This window comes from Anomaloglossus baeobatrachus, chromosome 3, assembly GCF_048569485.1.
Source record: "Anomaloglossus baeobatrachus isolate aAnoBae1 chromosome 3, aAnoBae1.hap1, whole genome shotgun sequence".
NCBI classification, from domain to species: domain Eukaryota; kingdom Metazoa; phylum Chordata; class Amphibia; order Anura; family Aromobatidae; genus Anomaloglossus; species Anomaloglossus baeobatrachus.
In genome coordinates, this window is record NC_134355.1 from 461,154,427 (window position 1) to 461,175,044 (window position 20,618).

Here is a 20,618-nt window from a genome sequence, read left to right on the forward strand (position 1 = left end):
AAAAGTGCGGGAATCTGGTGCCCCACGGTGCTCAGTGAGGGGGGAGGAGAATACAAAGTATGCTCCTGCCCTCAGCGCTGACGTCCAGTGCAGCGTCCCGCCCTTACCCCTGACTGGCAGGCCCGGGGGCGGGAATATGCGGCACTAGGCCGCAAAAGCCGGGGACTAAAGTTATAAGCGCGGCCGGCAAACAAGCGCGGCCAGCGCGGTAGTCCCGGCGCACTAACACACCCAGCAGCTGCTGCAGTGTCTATTACCCAGGCGCACTATGCGCCGTCCCCAAGGGGACACAGAGTACCTCAGAGTCGCAGGGCCTTGTCCCTGATGATACCCGGCTCCTGTCCAGCAGATTCCCCCAGGGGCTGCGGAGGGAGCGCGGTCCCAGCGCCTGGTGACCGGTCAGGATCCCACTTCACCCAGAGCCCCTAAGGGATGGGGAAGGAAAACAGCATGTGGCTCCTGCCTATGTACCCACAATGGGTACCTCAACCTTAACAGCACCGCCGACCCGAGTGGGGTGAGAAGGGAGCATGCTGGGGGCCCTGTATGGGCCCACTTTTCTTCCATCCGATATAGTCAGCAGCTGCTGCTGACTAAAATGTGGAGCTTGCGTGGATGTGTGCCTCCTTCCACAAAGCAATAAAACTGAGGAGCCCGTGATGCACGGGGGGGTGTATAGGCAGAGGGGAGGGGTTTGCACTTTTAAGTGTAATGCTTTGTGTGACCTCCGGAGGCATAAGCTATACACCCAATTGTCAATTGTCTGGGTCTCCCAATGGAGCGACAAAGAAATACAAGAGCAAAATCATGTGTTGCAGTGGTGTGTATGTGAACATTAATATTTTTGGCGGTTTCCAATTTTTGAAAATAGAGGTTATTCTCAGGTGCTTGAAAAATTCTACTTGTTTCTGATATATTTACCTAAGGCCCCCTTCACACGTGTGTGTGTCCGGTACATGTGAGGTCTGTTTTCACACATTCCGGAGACACAGACACACGTATACCCATTAAAATCAATGGGTCTGGTGTTTTCACATCCACCATGTGGAGCATATGTGTGTCCGCGTGAAACATACATGTGTCTGTGTGCTTCACATGTGATCATGTCAGTTTTTCTTCGGCAGCAGGAGTGTCACACAGACCGCACACTAATGTGCTCCATGTGACATCAGTGTAACACGTACCGGAGAAGAAGGGAATTTTGTTACTTACCGTAAATTCCTTTTCTTCTAGCTCTTATTGGGAGACCCAGACGATTGGGGTATAGCTACTGCCCTCCGGAGGCCACACAAAGCACTACACTAAAAAGTGCAAGGCCCCTCCCCTTCTGGCTATACCCCCCCGTGGTATCACGGGTTCTCCAGTTTTAGTGCCAAAGCAAGAAGGAGGAAGCCAATAACTGGTTTAAACAAATTAACTCCGAATAACGTCGGAGAACTGAAAAACCGTTCAACATGAACAACATGTGTACCCGCAAACAACAAAAAAATCCCGAAGGACAACAGGGCGGGTGCTGGGTCTCCCAATAAGAGCTAGAAGAAAAGGAATTTACGGTAAGTAACAAAATTCCCTTCTTCTTCAGCGCTCTATTGGGAGACCCAGACGATTGGGACGTCCAAAAGCTGTCCCTGGGTGGGTAAAGAGATACTTCATGTTAGAGCTGCAAAACAGCCCTCCCCTACGGGGATGTCACTGCCGCCTGCAGGACTCTTCTACCTAAGCTGGCATCCGCTCTCACCAGATCTAGCAAACGTAAGTCTTTCTCATACCGGTGAACCGGCTGAGGACAAAAGGAAGGCAAGGATATATCCTGATTAAGATGAAACGAGGATACGACCTTAGGGAGAAACTCCGGAATGGGGCGCAGCACTACCTTGTCCTGGTGGAACACCAGGAAGGGAGCCTTGGATGACAGAGCTGCCAGCTCAGACACTCGCCGAAGCGATGTGATCGCAACAAGAAACGCCACTTTCTGTGACAGGCGAGAAAAGGAAACGTCCTTTAGAGGCTCGAAGGGCGGCTTTTGCAGAGCAACTAGTACTCTGTTCAGATCCCATGGATCTAACGGCCGCTTGTACGGGGGCACAATATGACAGACCCCCTGTAGGAACGTGCGCACCTTAGGAAGACGTGCTAGACGCTTCTGAAAAAACACAGATAGTGCCGAGACTTGCCCTTTAAGGGAGCTGAGCGACAAGCCCTTTTCCAACCCCGATTGCAGGAAGGAAAGAAAGGTGGGCAATGCAAATGGCCAAGGGGATACTCTCTGTGCAGAGCACCAGGATAAGAAAATCTTCCACGTTCTGTGGTAGATCTTAGCAGACGTTGACTTCCTAGCTTGTCTCATTGTGGCTACGACTCCTTGAGATAATCCTGCGGACGCTAGGATCCAGGACTCAATGGCCACACAGTCAGGTTCAGGGCCGCAGAATTCTGATGGAAAAACGGCCCTTGGGACAGTAAGTCTGGTCGGTCTGGCAGTGACCATGGTCGACCGACCGTGAGATGCCACAGATCCGGATACCACGATCTCCTCGGCCAGTCTGGGGCGACGAGTATGACGCGGCTGCAATCGGATCTGATCTTGCGTAACACTCTGGGCAAGAGTGCCAGAGGTGGGAAGACGTATGGGAGCCGGAACTGCGACCAATCTTGAACTAATGCGTCTGCCGCCAGAGCTCTTTGATCGCGCGACCTCGCCATGAATGCCGGGACCTTGTTGTTGTGCCGGGACGCCATTAGGTCGACGTCCGGCACTCCCCATCGGCGGCAGATTTCCTGAAACACGTCCGGGTGAAGGGACCACTCCCCTGCGTCCATGCCCTGGCGACTGAGGAAGTCTGCTTCCCAATTTTCTACGCCTGGGATGTGAACCGCGGATATGGTGGATGCTGTGTCCTCCACCCACATTAGAATGCGCCGGACTTCTTGGAACGCTTGCCGACTGCGCGTCCCTCCTTGGTGGTTGATGTATGCCACCGCTGTGGAGTTGTCCGACTGGATTCGGATCTGCTTTCCTTCCAGCCACTGTTGGAAGGCCAGTAGGGCAAGATACACTGCCCTGATTTCCAGAACATTGATCTGAAGGGTGGACTCCTGCGGAGTCCACGTCCCCTGGGCCCTGTGGTGGAGAAACACTGCTCCCCACCCTGACAGACTCGCATCTGTCGTGACCACTGCCCAGGATGGGGGCAGGAAGGATCTTCCCTGAGACAATGAGGTGGGAAGGAGCCACCATTGTAGAGAGTCCTTGGCCGTCTGGGAAAGAGAGACTTTCCTGTCCAGGGACGTTGACTTCCCGTCCCATTGGCGGAGAATGTCCCATTGAAGTGGGCGCAGATGAAACTGCGCAAAGGGAACTGCTTCCATGGCTGCCACCATCTTCCCGAGGAAGTGCATGAGGCGCCGTAAGGGGTGCGACTGGCCTTGAAGGAGGGATTGCACCCCTGTCTGTAGGGACCGCTGCTTGTTCAGCGGAAGCTTCACTCTCGCTGCTCGAGTATGAAACTCCATGCCAAGATACGTTAGCGACTGTGACGGTGACAGATTCGACTTTGGAAAGTTGATGATCCATCCGAACGTCTGTAGAGTCTCCAGCGTAGCATGTAGACTGAGTTGGCATGCCTCTTGAGAGGGTGCCTTGACAAGTAGATCGTCTAGGTAAGGGATCACCGAGTGTCCCTGAGAGTGCAAGACTGCTACCACCGCCGCCATGACCTTGGTGAAGACCCGGGGGGCTGTCGCCAGACCGAATGGCAGAGCTACGAACTGGAGATGGTCGTTTCCTATCACAAAACGTAGAAAACGTTGATGTTCTGTAGCAATTGGCACGTGGAGATAAGCATCTTTGATGTCTATTGAGGCAAGGAAGTCTCCTTGAGACATTGAGGCAACGACAGAGCGGAGGGTTTCCATCCGGAACCGTCTGGCGTGCACATGTTTGTTGAGCAGCTTTAGATCCAGAACAGGACGGAACGAGCCGTCCTTTTTTGGAACCACAAAGAGATTGGAGTAAAACCCTCGCCCTTGTTCCTGAGGCGGTACAGGAACCACTACTCCTTCCGCTCTTAGGGAGTCCACCGCCTGCAGCAGGGCATCTGCTCGGTCTGGATGTGGGGAGGTTCTGAAGAACCGAGCTGGAGGACGAGAACTGAACTCGATTCTGTACCCGCGAGACAAAATGTTTGTCACCCACCGGTCTTTGACCTGTGACATCCAAATGTCGGAAAAGCGGGAGAGCCTGCCCCCGACCGGAGATGCGGAGGGGGGGGGCTGGAAGTCATGAGGTAGCCGCTTTGGAAGCGGTTCCTCCATTTGCTTTCTTGGGGCGTGCGTGAGCCCGCCAGGAATCTGAGACTCTTTGCGTCCTCTGCGTCCCTTTGGACGAGGAGAATTGTGTCTTGCCCGAACCTCGAAAGGACTGAAACCTCTGCTGCCATTTTTTCTGCTGAGGTTTGCTTGATCTGGGCTGGGGTAAGGAAGAGTCTTTACCCTTGGACTGTTTAATGATGTCAGCCAATGGCTCGCCAAACAGTCTATCTCTAGATAAAGGCAAGCTGGTTAAACATTTTTTGGAACCAGCATCTGCTTTCCAGTCCTTTAACCACAAGGCTCTGCGCAAAACTACCGAATTGGCGGACGCCATTGAGGTGCGGCTGGTAGATTCTAGGACCGCATTGATAGCGTAAGACGCAAACGCAGACATCTGCGAGGTAAGGGACGCCACTTGCGGCACCGCTGGATGTATGATAGCATCCACTTTTGCTAAACCAGCTGAAATAGCTTGGAGCGCCCATACGGCTGCGAATGCTGGAGCAAACGACGCGCCGATAGCTTCATAGACAGATTTTAACCAAAGGTCCATCTGTCTGTCATTGGCATCCTTAAGTGAAGCGCCATCCTCCACTGCAACTATGGATCTAGCTGCAAGTTTGGAAATCGGGGGGTCTACTTTTGGACACTGGGTCCAGCGCTTGACCACATCAGGGGGGAAAGGAAAACGTGTATCCTTAGAACGTTTAGAGAAACGTCTTTCTGGATGAGCGTCGTGTTTCTGGATTGACTCTCTGAAGTCAGAGTGATCCAAGAAAGCACTCAATTTACGCTTGGGATAGAGGAAACGAAACTTCTCCTGCTCTGCAGCTGCCTCCTCTGCAGAAGGAGCTGGGGGAGAAATATCCAACAGTCTATTGATGGCTGAGATAAGCTCGTTTACCATGGCGTCCCCATCCGGGGTATCCAGATTGAGAGGGGTTCCAGGATAAGACTCCTGATCACTCTCTTCAGACGCATCACAGGGCGACTGATTGCGCTGAGACCCTGAGCAGTGTGATGACGTTGAGGGTCTTTCCCAGCGAGCTCGCTTAGGGTGGCTGGGGCTATCATCTGAGTCATAATACTCAGCCTGGGAAGCCGGGGACCCCCTTGCAGTCTGGATTAATTCCAACTGAGGGGGATTAGAGGACAGAGACCTCGCCGTGTCCATAGACTGAGCCCCAGTCATGGATTGCAAAGTTTCAAGGATTTTTGCCATAGTCACAGACATTCCATCAGCAAAAACTGCAAAGTCTGTCCCTGACACCGGGGCAGGACTTACAAGCGTCTCAGCCTGGGTCACTACCCCTCCGGACTCCGGCTGGCGAAGCAGCACCGGATCTGAGCATTGCACACAATGGGGGTCTTTGGAACCTGCTGGTAGAGCAGCCCCACATGCAGCACACGCAGTGTACACAGCCCTAGCCTTGGCAGCCTTGCGTTTTGTGGATGACATGTTGCTGCCTCCTCGGAGCGATCTGGGTCCAGCCAGGAAGCGACCTCACAGTGCAAGAAATAAATAAATATATATATCTGGTGACACAGTACACCAATACACACTGAGGCACTAGAGGGGCCAGCTGAAATGCCGCTTACCGCCCGCATAAGAGCGGGTGTGTGGTCTCCAAAAGCCCCCTAGTCCAGGTCTCCCAGAGCCTTGCGTCCTTCCTCCAGCCAGACTGCATGTAATGGCTGCCGGCGTCCTGGGAGAGGAGGGGGGGCGGGCCCTGGGCGTTCCTGGCTAAGAGCGGGAAGCCTGCTTCCCTCTGTGCCTAGTGAGAGGGCTGGAGCATGTAAATCAGGCTCCAGCCCTCGTCGCTGCTGCGAAACAGCGTCTCTCCCCTACCCTGATTGACAGGGTGGGGGCGGGAACGAAGCGGAGCTAGGCCGCAAAAAGCCGGGGACTAAAGTTATAAACGCCGCTGCCGTAAAAGCGCGGTCGGCGTGTCCCCGGCGCACCACAAGTCACAGCAGCGCCGCCCGATCCAGTGGGGGTCGGCGCTGCGTTCCCACAACACAAAGTCCCCCAGTAAACTGTAGGAACACTAACTCCAACGTTACGGTCCCCGGCGCACTACAACACCCAGCCAGCCCGGAGTGTGTCTGTGCCTGCCGGGGACACAGAGTACCTGTATGATGCAGGGCCATGTCCCTGATTGTACTCCTGCTCCGTATCCATCAGGTGCTATGGGTCTGTGGATGGAGCCCGGCGTCAGAGCTTAGAGGCCGGCAGGATCCCACTTCCACAGAGCCCTACAAGGGGATGTGGAAGGAAAACAGCATGTGGGGCTCCAGCCCCTGTACCAGCAATAGGTACCTCAACCTTACAACACCATCCACGGGTGAGAAGGGAGCATGCTGGGGGCCCTATATGGGCCCTCTTTTCTTCCATCCGAAATAGTCAGCAGCTACTGCTGACTAAAATCTGTGGAGCCATGCGTGGATGTCTGACCTCCTTCGCACAAAGCTTGAAAACTGGAGAACCCGTGATACCACGGGGGGGTATAGCCAGAAGGGGAGGGGCCTTGCACTTTTTAGTGTAGTGCTTTGTGTGGCCTCCGGAGGGCAGTAGCTATACCCCAATCGTCTGGGTCTCCCAATAGAGCGCTGAAGAAAACCATATTTCTGTGAAATAAAATGCTTTTCTATACTCACCTTCTCCAGTGCTGATGTCTTCGGCCCAGCTGTCACTTGCTTCTGACCCCCGCTCATTATGCTCATTGCATATGCACTGCATCGAGGACCGGAAGCAGAAGCAGAGCCGGAGACAGCAGCACCATGGACAGGTAAGTATAGAATTCATGCTGTCCGTGTGCTATGCGGATGTCACACGGATAACATCCTGACAGCACAAGCTGAACACATACATGGACACACATACGCACCTACACCACAGACTGTGCAAAACATGTGTGCTTTGCATGGACGTGTGAAAGAGGCCTGAAAGAGCGAGATCTTGAAAATCATGTGGAACTTAGTAACTTAAATTTGTCATTAAATCTAAATCACTTTCTAATTGAAATCTGTGCTGGTCACATAATGGCCACCAGCAGTCCTTTGTTGCGGCTCTTCTCCGTGCCGATTATCATGGATGACACCTCCTACACCATCCATGTCGCCGGGAAAAATCTCGCGCCTCCACAGGTGAGCTTCGCTCTGCCCTACTGTGGGCAGAGCCGAATATATGGGTGCGCACACGTGAACCGGTGAGGTCTCTGGCAAGGGAATAATTTGCTTGGGTATGTGGATGACGTCTGCTGTGTCAGCCACACAACCAGGCAAAATCTTGCGCCCAAGGACGCCCATCGGAAAGGACCCAAAGATTTACATACAGCACTAGAGATTTTCAAAAGGTATTTGTAGGGTGTACAGGTGGAATAAGGTGATAACATGCACCTTTATGGAATGCAGCACAGATGCTGATTAAGCTGCTAGCTTTGGTTTATACTTCAAAAATATGGTGACAGGTTCCCTTTAAGAATTAAAAAGTAGCCCAGTAATCCTCAAATAAAAGGAGAAGCAATACTCAACAAATGCCTGTTACAGAGGATGAGCATTGTGTGGGACGGCTCACTGGTTAGCACAGAACAACATCTGCAAGGAGTTTGTATGTTCTCCCAGGGTTTTCCTGCCACACTCCAAAGACATACTTGATAGGGAATGTAGATTGTGAGCCCCAATGGGGACAGTGATGATGGTGTGTAAAGTGCTATGAAATTAACAGTGCTCTAGAAGCAAAATATAATAAAAGAGAATTTTGTTACTTACCGTAAATTCTTTTTCTTATAGTTCCGACATGGGAGACCCAGACCATGGGTGTATAGCTTCTGCCTCCGGAGGACACACAAAGTACTACACTAAAAAGTGTAGCTCCTTCCTCCGAGCATATACACCCCCTGGATGACAGAATCCAACCAGTTTAGTGCAAAAGCTGAAGGAGGACATCCACCCATAAGTAGATATAGAGTAAACCCCCGGAATAACCGGAACCTCTGTCTACAACAGCAGCCGGTGAAAACACACGGAACAAGAACTGCCAACAGGCAACAGGGAGGGTGCTGGGTCTCCCATGTCGGAACTATAAGAAAAAGAATTTACTGTAAGTAAACAAAATTCTCTTTTTCTTCATCGTTCCTTATGGGAGACCTAGACCATGGGACGTCTCAAAGCAGTCCATGGGTGGGAATAAACAGAAAGCTGAGAAGTAGGCAAAACCTAACTTCACAAATGGGCGACAGCCGCCTGAAGGATGCGTCTGCCCAAGCTCGCATCTGCCGAAGCATGAGCATGCACTTGGTAGTGCTTCGAAAAGGTATGCAGACTGGACCAAGTGGCAGCCTGACAGACCTGCTGAACCGTAGTCTGGTGCCTAAAAGCCCAAGAGGCACCGACAGCTCTGGTCGAGTGCGCTTTAATCCCCGGCGGGGGAGGCACCTGAGCACATTGGTAGGCATCGGATATGGCCGACCTAATCCAACGAGCTAGGGTCGGTTTGGAAGCCGAGAGACCCTTGCGCTGACCTGCGGTCAGCACAAAAAGAGAGGTGCACCGCCTAAGAGCAGCAGTGCGTGACACATAGATCCGGAGCGCCCGCACCAAATCTAAAGTATGCAATGCTTTCTCAAAGCGATGCACAGGGGCCGGACAAAGGGAGGGCAATGAAATGTCCTGGTTAAGGTGGAAAGGAGATACCACCTTAGGGAGAAAATCCGGCGTTGGACGGAGAACCACCTTGTCTTGGTGAAAAACCAAAAAGGGTGACTACGAAGAGAGCACAGCCAAATCAGAGACTCTCCTGAGAGAAGTTATGGCCACCAGAAAAACCACTTTCTGGGAAAGTCGAAACAAGGGAACCTCCCTAAGAGGCTCAAAGGGGGGTTTCTGTAAGGCCGTGAGGACCAGATTAAGGTCCCAGGGATCCAAGGGCCTCCGATAAAGGAGGAATGATGTGAGAAGCGCCCTGCATGAAGGTGCGCACCTGAGCCAGCCGGGCGATACGCCGCTGGAACAACACTGAAAGAGCCGAGACCTGTCCCTTGAGGGAATTGAGGGATAGTCCTAGCTGCAGACCGGACTGTAGAAAAGACAGGATGGTCGGCAAGGAAAAAGGCCAAGGAGCATGGCCGGACGAACGACACCAGGACAGGAAAATTCTCCAAGTCCTGTGGTAAATCCTGGCCGAGGAAGACTTCCGAGCCTGAGTCATAGTGGAGATGACCTCGGAAGGAATGCCTGAAGCCGTCAGGATCCAGGACTCAAGAGCCACACCGTCAACCTGAGGGCCGCAGAATTCTGGCGGAAAAACGGACCTTGTGAGAGAAGGTCTGGGCGGTCCGGGAGACGCCACAGCACTTCCACGGACAGACGGAGCAGGTCTGGGTACCAAGCTCGTCTGGGCCAGTCTGGAGCAATGATTATGACCCGACGGCCCTCCATTCTGATCTTGCGCAGGACTCTGGGCAAGAGAGCTAGGGGAGGAAACACATAGGCTAGACGGAACTGGGACCAATCCTGAACCAGCGCGTCCGCTGCCAAGGCCTGAGGATCGTGGGAGCGAGCCACGTAAACCGGGACCTTGTTGTTGTGCCGGGATGCCATGAGATCCACTTCCGGAGTGCCCCACTTGCGGCAGATTGACCGAAACACCGCCGGATGCAGGGCCCACTCGCCGCTGTCCACGGTTTGACGGCTGAGATAATCTGCCTCCCAGTTTTCTACGCCTGGGATGTGGACTGCGGATATGGTGGACTTGGAGTCCTCCGTCCACTGAAGGATGCGTTGTACCTCCAACATTGCCAGGCGGCTGCGAGTCCCGCCCTGGTGATTGATGTAGGCAACTGCTGTCGCGTTGTCTGACTGGACTCGAATGTTCTTGCCCGCCAACAGGTGGTGAAAGGCTTCGAGAGCTAGGAGCACAGCTCTGATTTCCAGAACATTGATCGAGAGGGCTGATTCGGACGGAGTCCAAGTGCCCTGTGCTCGGTGGTGGAGAAACACTGCTCCCCAGCCGGACAGACTGGCGTCCGTGGTGAGAATTACCCAAGACGGGATCAGAAAAGAGCGTCCCTGGGATAGAGAGAGGGGCCGAAGCCACCACTGAAGAGAGCTCTTGGTCTGTGGCGACAGAGTCACTAGCCTGTGCAAGGAAGAGGTCCGCTTGTCCCAACAGCGGAGAATGTCCAGCTGCAGAGGACGCAGATGGAACTGGGCAAAGGGAACCGCTTCCATTGACGCCACCATCTGACCCAGCACCTGCATGAGGTGCCTGATGGAATGACGGTGGGCCCGCAACAGAGAGCGCACCGCCCAATGAAGGGACTGCTGTTTGACTAAGGGCAGCTTGACAAGTGCCGGCAGAGTCTCGAATTGCATCCCTAGGTACGTGAGTTTCTGGGTCGGGGTCAGAGTGGACTTTGGCAGATTGACAAGCCACCCGAATTGGACAAGCGTGGCAAGAGTGAGCGAGACACTCCGCTGACAGTCTGCACTGGATGAAGCCTTGACTAGAAGGTCGTCCAGGTAAGGAATCACTGCGAACCCTTGGAGGTGCAGAACCGCAACCACTGCTGCCATGACCTTGGTGAATACTCGAGGTGCCGTGGCTAGTCCGAAGGGGAGAGCCACGAATTGGAAGTGTTCCTCCCCGATTGCAAAACGGAGCCAACGCTGGTGTGAAACTGCAATTGGCACATGCAAATAGGCATCTTTGATGTCGATGGATGCAAGAAAATCTCCCTGGGTCATTGAGGCAATGACTGATCGCAGAGATTCCATGCGAAAGTGCCGCACCTGAACATGCTTGTTGAGAAGCTTGAGATCCAGGATGGGCCGGAAGGAACCGTCCTTTTTGGGGACTAGGAAGAGGTTTGAGTAGAAACCTCTGAACCGTTCCCGAGCGGGAACCGGTACAATCACTCCGTTGGCCTGCAAGGATGCCACGGCCTGTGAGAAGGCGGCGGCCTTGGAGCAGGGGGGAGTGGACAGAAAAAATCTGTTTGGCGGGCTGGAAGAAAATTCTATCCTGTAGCCGTGGGAGATGATATCCCGCACCCACTGGTCGGAGACGTGTTGAAACCACACGTCGCCAAAGTGGGAGAGCCTGCCACCGACTAAGGACGTTGCTGGCGCGGCCCGATAGTCAAGAGGAGGCTGCCTTGGTGGCAGCGGCTCCTCCGTTCTTCTGAGGACGAGGCTTCGTGCGCCAGTTGGGTTTTCGATCCTTAGCTGAGTTAGTGGACGAGGTTGAGGGCTTAGAGGAGGACCAGTTAGAGGACCGAAAGGACCGAAATCTCGACTGGTTCCTGCCCTGGACAGGTTGTGTGACCTCCTGAACACAAAGCATTGAACTGGTTGGATTCTGTCATCCAGGGGGTGTATATGCTCGGAGGGAGGAGCTACACTTTTTAGTGTAGTACTTTGTGTGTCCTCCGGAGGCAGAAGCTATACACCCATGGTCTGGGTCTCCCATAAGGAACGATGAAAAAAAAAATATAGACTTCTCCATCAAACGCTAATCTTCTCCCAACTTGTAGACACACTAAAGGACGATTACAGGGTGAAAGACTAGAGAGGCGTGCGACACATTCCCAAACAAGACACTATACATGGCAGTGATCAACATTACCCTAAATTAAAGGGGTATTACGTTTCTTACAAGTTGCAGAAATTGGAGACCAAAGAGAAAACAGATAATGTATATGGATCCTAAGCACCCCCACAAGTGCTAAAAAGTGCCCTTTATTATTTACCTCCTTTCTATGACTCTCCAGAGCTGACGCCAGAAATCTAAATTGCGCTCAAACGGTGTAAGAATCAGTTTCTTTTCTTCTTCAAGTCTAATAAAAGGAAAAATAAAAGTTTTGTAATCTAGGATCCATGATACAAACACCCAAATCACACATCTGCATCAGGTAAGACTTTACTTAGCGAGCTGACGCCTCCACTCCAGAAAGTTCTCCCTCTCCGACTGCTTGAGAACCTCAGCGCTGGTATTCCTGTCCCAGGGAGGCCTGCAAGCAACAAGCAAAAAAGAACGATGGAGCTTCCAAGAGCCCACGAAATACAAGAACAGAAAGAAGAATTATAGCAACACAAGTGTAACAAGACGACATATTCTTACCTTCGGGGGATGGACAGAAACTGCTCATTTTCTTTATGAAGTTTATGGATTCTGTTAGATTCCTCTGATGTCAGCAATCCTGTCCGGGCTTCAACTGGGACAAACTTTATATTGAGTTTCTCTATAATAAGAAAAAGAGAATTTTGTTTACTTACCGTAAATTCTTTTTCTTATAGTTCCGTATTGGGAGACCCAGACCTTGGGTGTTTAGCTTCTGCCTCCGGAGGACACACAAAGTACTACACTTTAAATAGTAGCTCCTCCCTCTGAGCTTATACACCCCCTGGTGAGCAGACCCAGCCAGTTTAGTGCAAAAGCTGAAGGAGAATAGCCACCCACAAGTAGAACAGAGCAAGAGCCGGAACAACCGGAGACTCTCTCCACGACAACAGCCGGTGATAACACGCGGAACAAGGAATTGCCAACAGGCAACAGGGAGGGAGCTGGGTCTCCCAATACGGAACTATAAGAAAAAGAATTTACGGTAAGTAAACAAAATTCTCTTTTTCTTTATCGTTCCTTTGGGAGACCCAGACCTTGGGACGTTCCAAAGCAGTCCCTGGGTGGGAAATAAACAGAAAAACTAAGAAGTAGGCAGAACCTAACTTCACAAATGGGCGACAGCCGCCTGAAGGATGCGTCTGCCCAAGCTTGCATCTGCCGAAGCATGAGCATGCACTTGGTAGTGCTTCGAGAAGGTATGCAGGCTAGTCCAAGTGGCAGCCTGACAGACTTGTTGAGCCGTAGCCTGGTGCCTAAAAGCCCAAGAGGCACCGACAGCTCTGGTCGAGTGTGCCTTGATCCCCGGCGGGGGAGGCACCTGAGTACTCTGGTAGGCGTCCGAAATGGTCGATCTAATACAACGGGGTAAGGTTGGCTTAGAAGCAGGGAGGCCCTTGCGCCGACCTGTGGTTAGCACAAAAAGAAAGGTGCACCGCCTAAGCGCAGCGGTGCGAGACACATAGATCCTGAGAGCACGCACCAGATCTAGAGTAAGCAGCGCTTTTTCAAAGCGATGAACAGGGGCCGGACAGAAGGAAGGTAAGGTAATGTCCTGGTTAAGGTGGAAAGGAGAGACCACCTTAGGAAGAAAGTCCGGGGTCGGACGGAGAACTACCTTGTCTTGGTGAAAAACTAAAAAAGGTGACTCCGAGGAGAGCGCAGCCAAATCAGAGACTCTCCTGAGAGAAGCTATGGCAACCAGAAAGGCCACTTTCTGAGAAAGACGATACAAAGAAACCTCCCTAAGAGGCTCAAAAGGGGGTTTCTGCAAAACCGTGAGAACCTAATTAAGGTCCCAGGGATCCAAGGGCTGCCGATAAGGCGGAATGATGTGAGACGCGCCTTGCATGAAGGTGCGGACCTGAGCCAGCCGAGCGAGTTGCCGCTGGAACAGAACTGACAGAGCTGAAACTTGTCCCTTGAGAGAGTTGAGGGACAGTCCTAGCTGCAGACCGGACTGTAGAAAAGACAGAAGAGTCGGCAAGGAGAATGGCCAAGGAGGATGGCCGGTAGAGCGACACCAGGACAGGAAAATTTTCCAAGTCCTGTGATAGATCTTAGCGGAGGAAGACTTGCGCGCCCGAGTCATAGTGGAGATGACTTCAGGAGGAATACCAGAAGCCGTCAAAATCCAGGACTCAAGAGCCACGCCGTCAATTTTAGGGCCGCTGAATTCGGGCGGAAAAACGGACCTTGCTAGAGTAGGTCTGGACGGTCCGGGAGATGCCACGGCATCTCTACGGACAGTTGGAGCAGGTCCGGATACCAAGCTCGCCTGGGCCAGTCCGGTGCAATGAGGATGACTCGACGGCCCTCCATTCTGATCTTGCGCAGGACTCTGGGCAAGAGAGCTAGAGGGGGAAACACGTAGGACAGACGAAACTGGGACCAGTCCTGAACCAGAGCGTCCGCGGCGAAGGCCTGAGGATCGTGGGAGCGAGCCACGTAAACAGGAACTTTGTTGTTGTGACGGGATGCCATTAGGTCCACATCCGGAGTGCCCCATTTGCGGCAGATTGACTGAAATACTGCCGGGTGCAGGGACCACTCGCCACCGTCCACGGTTTGACGGCTGAGATAATCTGCCTCTCAGTTTTCCACGCCTGGGATGTGGACTGCGGATATGGTGGACTTGGAGTCCTCCGCCCATTGAAGAATGCGTTGTACCTCCATCATTGCCAGGCGGCTGCGTGTCCCGCCTTGGTGATTGATGTAGGCAACCGCTGTCGCGTTGTCTGACTGGACTCGAATGTGCCTGCCCGCCAACAGGTGGTGAAATGCTAGGAGAGCTAGAAGCACGGCTCTGGTTTCCAGCACATTGATTGAAAGGGCTGACTCGGATGGAGTCCAAGTGCCCTGCGCTCTGTGGTGGAGACATACCACTCCCCAGCCGGATAGACTGGCATCCGTGGTGAGAATCACCCAGGACGGGGCCAGGAAGGAGCGCACTTGGGACAGGGAGAGGGGCCGAAGCCACCACTGAAGAGAGCTCCTGGTCCGTGGCGACAGAGCCACTAACCTGTGTAAGGAGGAAGGCCGCTTGTCCCAACAGCGGAGAATGTCCAGCTGCAGGGGGCACAGATGGAACTGGGCAAAGGGAACAGCCTCCATGGACGCCACCATTTGAACCAGCACCTGCATCAGACGCCTGAGGGTATAACGGCGGGGCCTCAGCAGAGAGCGCACCGCTAGCTGAAGTGACTGCTGTTTGATTAAGGGCAACTTCACAAGTGCCGGCAAAGTCTCGAACTGTATCCCTAGGTACGTGAGACTCTGGGTCGGAGTCAGAGTGGATTTGGGAAGATTGACAAGCCACCCGAATTGGGCTAGAGTGGCGAGAGTGAGCGAGACACTCCGCTGACAGTCTGCGCTGGATGGAGCCTTGACTAGAAGGTCGTCCAGGTAAGGGAGCACTGCCAACCCCTGGAGGTGCAGAACCGCAATCACTGCTGCCATGACCTTGGTGAATACCCGAGGGGCCGTGGCTAACCCGAAGGGGAGAGCCACGAATTGGAAATGATCCTCTCCTATTGCAAAACGTAACCAACGCTGGTGTGAAACTGCAATTGGCACATGTAGATAGGCATCTCTGATGTCGATGGACGCCAGGAAATCCCCTTGGGTCATTGAGGCAATGACTGATCGCAGAGACTCCATGCGAAAATGCCGCACCCGAACATGCTTGTTGAGAAGCTTGAGATCCAGGATGGGCCGGATGGTACCGTCCTTTTTGGGAACTAGGAAGAGGTTTGAGTAAAAACCTCTGAACCGTTCCCGAGCGGGAACTGGTACAATTACTCCGTTTGCCTGCAAGGATGCCACGGCCTGTGAGAAGGCGGCGGCCTTGGAGCAGGGGGGAGTTGAGAGAAAAAATCTGTTTGGCGGGCTGGAAGAGAATTCTATCCTGTAGCCGTGAGATATGATATCTCTCACCCACTGATCGGAGACTTGTTGAAACCAAGCGTCGCCAAAGTGGGAGAGCCTGCCACCGACTAAGGACGTTGCTGGAGCTGGCAGAGAGTCACGAGGAGGCTGCCTTAGTGGCCGAACCTCCTGCGTTCTTCTGTGGACGCACTTTTGGGCGCCAGTTGGATTTCTGGTCCTTAGCTGAGTTAGCGGACGAGGCGAAGGGCTTAGAGGACGACCAGTTGGAGGAACGAAAGGAACGAAACCTCGACTGATTCCTACCCTGGGCGGGTTTCCTGGTCTTGGTTTGTGGCATGGAAGTCCTCTTCCCGCCAGTAGCTTCTTTAATAATTTCATCCAGCTGTTCACCGAACAGCCGGGAACCAGCAAAAGGGAGCCCAGCAAGGTACTTCTTTGAAGAAGCATCTGCCTTCCACTCTCGAAGCCACAAGATCCTGCGGATAACGAGGGAATTAGCCGAAGCCACCGCAGTGCGGTGAGAAGCCTCTAGCATGGCAGACATGGCATAAGATGAAAAAGCTGAAGCTTGAGAAGTTAAGGCAACCATCTCAGGCATAGATTCCTTGGTGAGGGAATGCATCTCCTCTAGAGAAGCAGAGATGGCTTTGAGAGCCCATACTGCTGCAAAAGTCGGGGAAAACGCAGCCCCCGCCGCTTCATACACGGATTTGGCCAGAAGGTCAATCTGACGGTCAGTGGAATCCTTAAGTGAGGTGCCGTCAGCCACCGACACAACGGTCCGGGCTGAGAGCCTAGACACCGGGGGGTCTACCTTTGGGGAGTGAGACCACTCCTTGACTACCTCAGGTGGAAAGGGAAAACTGTCATCAGAACCACGCTTTGGAAAGCGTTTGTCAGGACAGGCCCTGGGTTTGGTCACAGCGGTCTGAAAACTGGAGTGGTTAAAGAACACACTCTTCACTCTCTTAGGCGAGGTAAACTGATGTTTTTCTGCCAAAGAGAGTTGCTCCTCTGACACTGGCGGATTGAGATCCAGCACAGAATTAATAGAAGCAATCAAATCCCTAAGATCTGAGTCACCCTCAGAGAAATCGATGGGATACATAGCCTCCGAGCCCCCAGTGAGGGCATCCTTCTCATCTTGAGAGTCAGCTCTTGAGACAGAGCCGTGGGATGGGGAGGGGGAGGAAACCCTGCGCCTTCTCTTAGAAGGACGGGGTCTGGGATCAGAGGATGAATCCTCCGTGAGCTCTGATGGACGGAGGTCAGAGGATAGGAGTCCTCTGTCAAGAGTATTAGAGGCACCCTGTGAGGGGGGCTGATGCATATTCATCAAAGTCCTGGACAAAAGTCCCACGGACTCTGCAAATGACTGGGATATGGACCTAGAAAAGGACTCTACCCAGGCCGGGGGTTCAGTCACAGGTGCAGCAGCAGCAGCAGCCTGAGAGACCACTGGGGGGTGAGACTCCAGGCTGTGGCACCGCCAAGTTAGAGCAACCATCACAGTGTGGATAAATGCTCGGCTCAGGCAGCAGGAGCTTACATGCAGTCATGCAGCATAAAGCTTTGGAGCCTTGCTCCTTGTGTGAGACATGCTGCTGGAGTGGGGGCTTTGCAGAGAATGAACCCCAGGGAGAATATACAGAGGTCCACAACCGGAGACCGGCTGTGGCTTACCAGACCGCTGAGCGCGGTGTTGTGTGCCCTCCAGATCCCGAAGCCCGGTCTCCCAGTGCGCAGCACCTCAGCAGAAATGCAGAATGCAGGATGTCCCAGAGCAGAGTGAACTCTGCCTGAGAAATGGAGCGTTCCTATAAAAAAAAGAGTGGGAACTGGAGGGCTATAGAGACCTGCAGGGAAGGAGGGACGCCCCAGCAGTAGGGAGTGTCCCTCCCCTGTGTAGAACAGCTGCCGGGAGGAGCCGAACCTGTCCCTCTGCATGAGTGACATGCGAGGGCAGGAAAACAAAACTAGGCCTCCGGCGAAGCCGGGGCCTAAATTTAATCGGCGAGGCCGACAAGCAGGCACCATCGGCGCGGTTCTCTGGCAAAAGCTGGAGAACCCGCCGGAAAAGTTAAAAACAATCACATACAGCATACTCTCCCCATACAATAAAGAACCGGGACCCCCAACATAAACGTCTCAGGTACTTAGCTGCTGAGACGCAAGGCCATGTCCCTGGGGATGAGTGCTCCGGTCCAACAGAATCCTCAAGGGACTGTGGATGGAGACCGGTCTCCTGCCAGGCATGGAGACCGTGCTGGCTCCCACTTCAAGCCAGAGCCCAGAAGGGATGGTGAAGGAGCGCGGCATGTAAGGCTTCAGCCTTGTAAATCAACCTTAACAACACCGCCGACACAGTGGGGTGAGAAGGGACATGCCGGGAGTCCAGACATGGACCCGCTTTTCTTCAAACTCTTTCCAAAAGTCAAACATATCAGATGAGAATGCATGTGTGGATGTATGCCTCCTGAACACAAAGCGATAAACTAGCTGGGTCTGCTCACCAGGGGGTGTATAAGCTCAGAGGGAGGAGCTACACTTTTAAGTGTAGTACTTTGTGTGTCCTCCGGAGGCAGAAGCTAAACACCCAAGGTCTGGGTCTCCCAAAGAAACGGTAAAGAAATAAAGACAGGTCTTATACAAGTAGTTGGAAATTAAAAAAAAACAAAAAAAAAAACAAAAACTAATTTTCCCTCTGAGTCTTTGCAATTTTTTTTTAGAAAAACATTTATAGGGAGTGTCGCCTCCAAAATGCCAACTAAACTGCAGAAACCTCTATACAGGAGAAGCGACCCCTAGATAAATCACACCAGGTAGGTTTCATTTAACTTTGTTTCCTTGTTGCAGTTAGGCTGCTTTCACACATCCGGTTTTTGCCGAGCGGCATAATACGATGCTCTGCAGAAAAAACGCAACCGTTTTTTTTTTGCCGTCGGTTGCGTTTTTCCCCGCATAGACTTGCGTTAGCGCCGTATTATGCCGCATGGCCTTGCGTTGTGTCCGGTTTTTGCCGGATGCGGCATATTTAGCCCATGCGGTGGCCGGATGGAACGTTGCCTGGCAGTTTTTTTTGTGCGGCGAAAAGAAGGGAATTTTGTTTACTTACCGTAAATTCCTTTTCTTCTAGCTCCAATTGGGAGACCCAGACAGTGGGGGTGTATAGCTACTGCCCTCTGGAGGCCGCACAAAGAACTACACTTAAAAGTGTAAGGCCCCTCCCCTTCTGGCTATACACCCTCCCGTAGGAGTACAGATTCCTCAGTTTTAGTACCAAAGCAAGAAGGAGGAAAGCCAATAACAGTTTCAAAAACAAATTCAATCCGATAACACGATCGGAGAACTTAAGAAACAACATGAACAACATGTGCACCCGAAAAAACGAAACCCTAAGAACAAATAGGGCGGGTGCTGGGTCTCCCAATTGGAGCTAGAAGAAAAGGAATTTACGGTAAGTAAACAAAATTCCCTTCTTCTTTTTCGCTCCTAATTGGGAGACCCAGACAGTGGGACGTCCAAAAGCAGTCCCTGGGTGGGTAAAAAGATACCACATGAACGGGCTGTCAGACAGCCTCTTCCTACAGGTGGGCCACCGCCGCCTGAAGGACCTGTCTACCTAGGCTGGCATCTGCCGAAGCGTAGGTATGCACTTGATAGTGTTTGGTAAACGTGTGCAGACTCGACCAGGTAGCCGCCTGGCACACTTGCTGAGCCGTAGCCTGATGCCGTAATGCCCAGGACGCACCCACGGCTCTGGTAGAATGGGCCTTCAGTCCAGATGGAATCGGAAGCCCAGCAGAACGGTATGTGTGAAGAATTGGTTCCTTGATCCACCGCGCCAGGGTGGATTTGGAAGCTTGCGATCCCTTATGCTGACCAGCGACTAGGACAAAGAGCGCATCCGAACGGCGTAGAGCCGCCGTGCGAGAAATGTAAATCCTGAGTGCTCTCACCAGGTCCAACAGATGTAAACCCTTTTCAAATTGGTGAACTGGATGCGGACACAAAGATGGTAAGGTGATATCCTGATTGAGATGAAAGGAAGAAACCACCTTGGGAGAAAACTCTGGAATTGGACGCAGTACTACCTTGTCTTGGTGAAACACCAGGAAGGGAGATTTGCAAGATAATGCCGCTAGCTCGGACACTCTTCGAAGAGACGTGACCGCCACAAGAAAAACTACCTTTTGTGAAAGCCGAGAAAGGGGAACCTCTTTCAAAGGCTCGAAAGGCGGCTTCTGGAGAGCAATGAGAACCTTGTTCAGATCCCAGGGTTCCAATGGCCGTCTGTAAGGAGGAACGATATGACAAACTCCTTGGAGAAACGTGCGTACTTTAGAAAGCTGTGCCAAGCGCTTCTGAAAGAATACGGATAGCGCGGAGACTTGACCCTTAAGAGAGCTAAGCGACAAAACTTTTTCCAACCCAGACTGCAGGAAGGAAAGAAAAATTGGCAATGCAAATGGCCAGGGAGAAAACCCTTGAGCCAAGCACCACGCTAAGAATATCTTCCACGTTCTGTGATAGATCTTAGCTGAGGATGGTTTTCTAGCCTGTCTCATTGTGGCAACAACCTCCTGAGATAAACCTGAGGCCGCTAGGATCCAGGACTCAATGGCCACACAGTCAGGTTCAGGGCCGCAGAATTCAGATGGAAAAATGGCCCTTGAGACAGCAAATCTGGACGGTCTGGTAGTGTCCACGGTTGGCCTACCGTGAGATGCCACAGATCCGGGTACCACGACCTTCTTGGCCAATCTGGAGCGACGAGTATGGCTCGATGGCAGTCGGA

The 20,618-nt window shown here is 52.7% G+C and overlaps 1 protein-coding gene across 2 annotated transcripts in view; it reads right to left on the bottom strand.

Moving 5' to 3' along the window:
• Nucleotides 1-20,618, bottom strand: part of LSG1 (large 60S subunit nuclear export GTPase 1) — a 96,089-nt gene that overhangs the window by 66,239 nt on the left and 9,232 nt on the right. For both annotated transcript variants that reach the window (XM_075340515.1, XM_075340516.1), the window contains exons 3-5: nt 12,434-12,554; nt 12,237-12,323; nt 12,063-12,149 (exon numbers count right to left, since the gene is read on the bottom strand). In XM_075340515.1, coding sequence (XP_075196630.1) covers nt 12,063-12,149; nt 12,237-12,323; nt 12,434-12,554 — 295 coding nt within the window. The remainder of the gene's footprint in view (nt 1-12,062; nt 12,150-12,236; nt 12,324-12,433; nt 12,555-20,618) is intronic.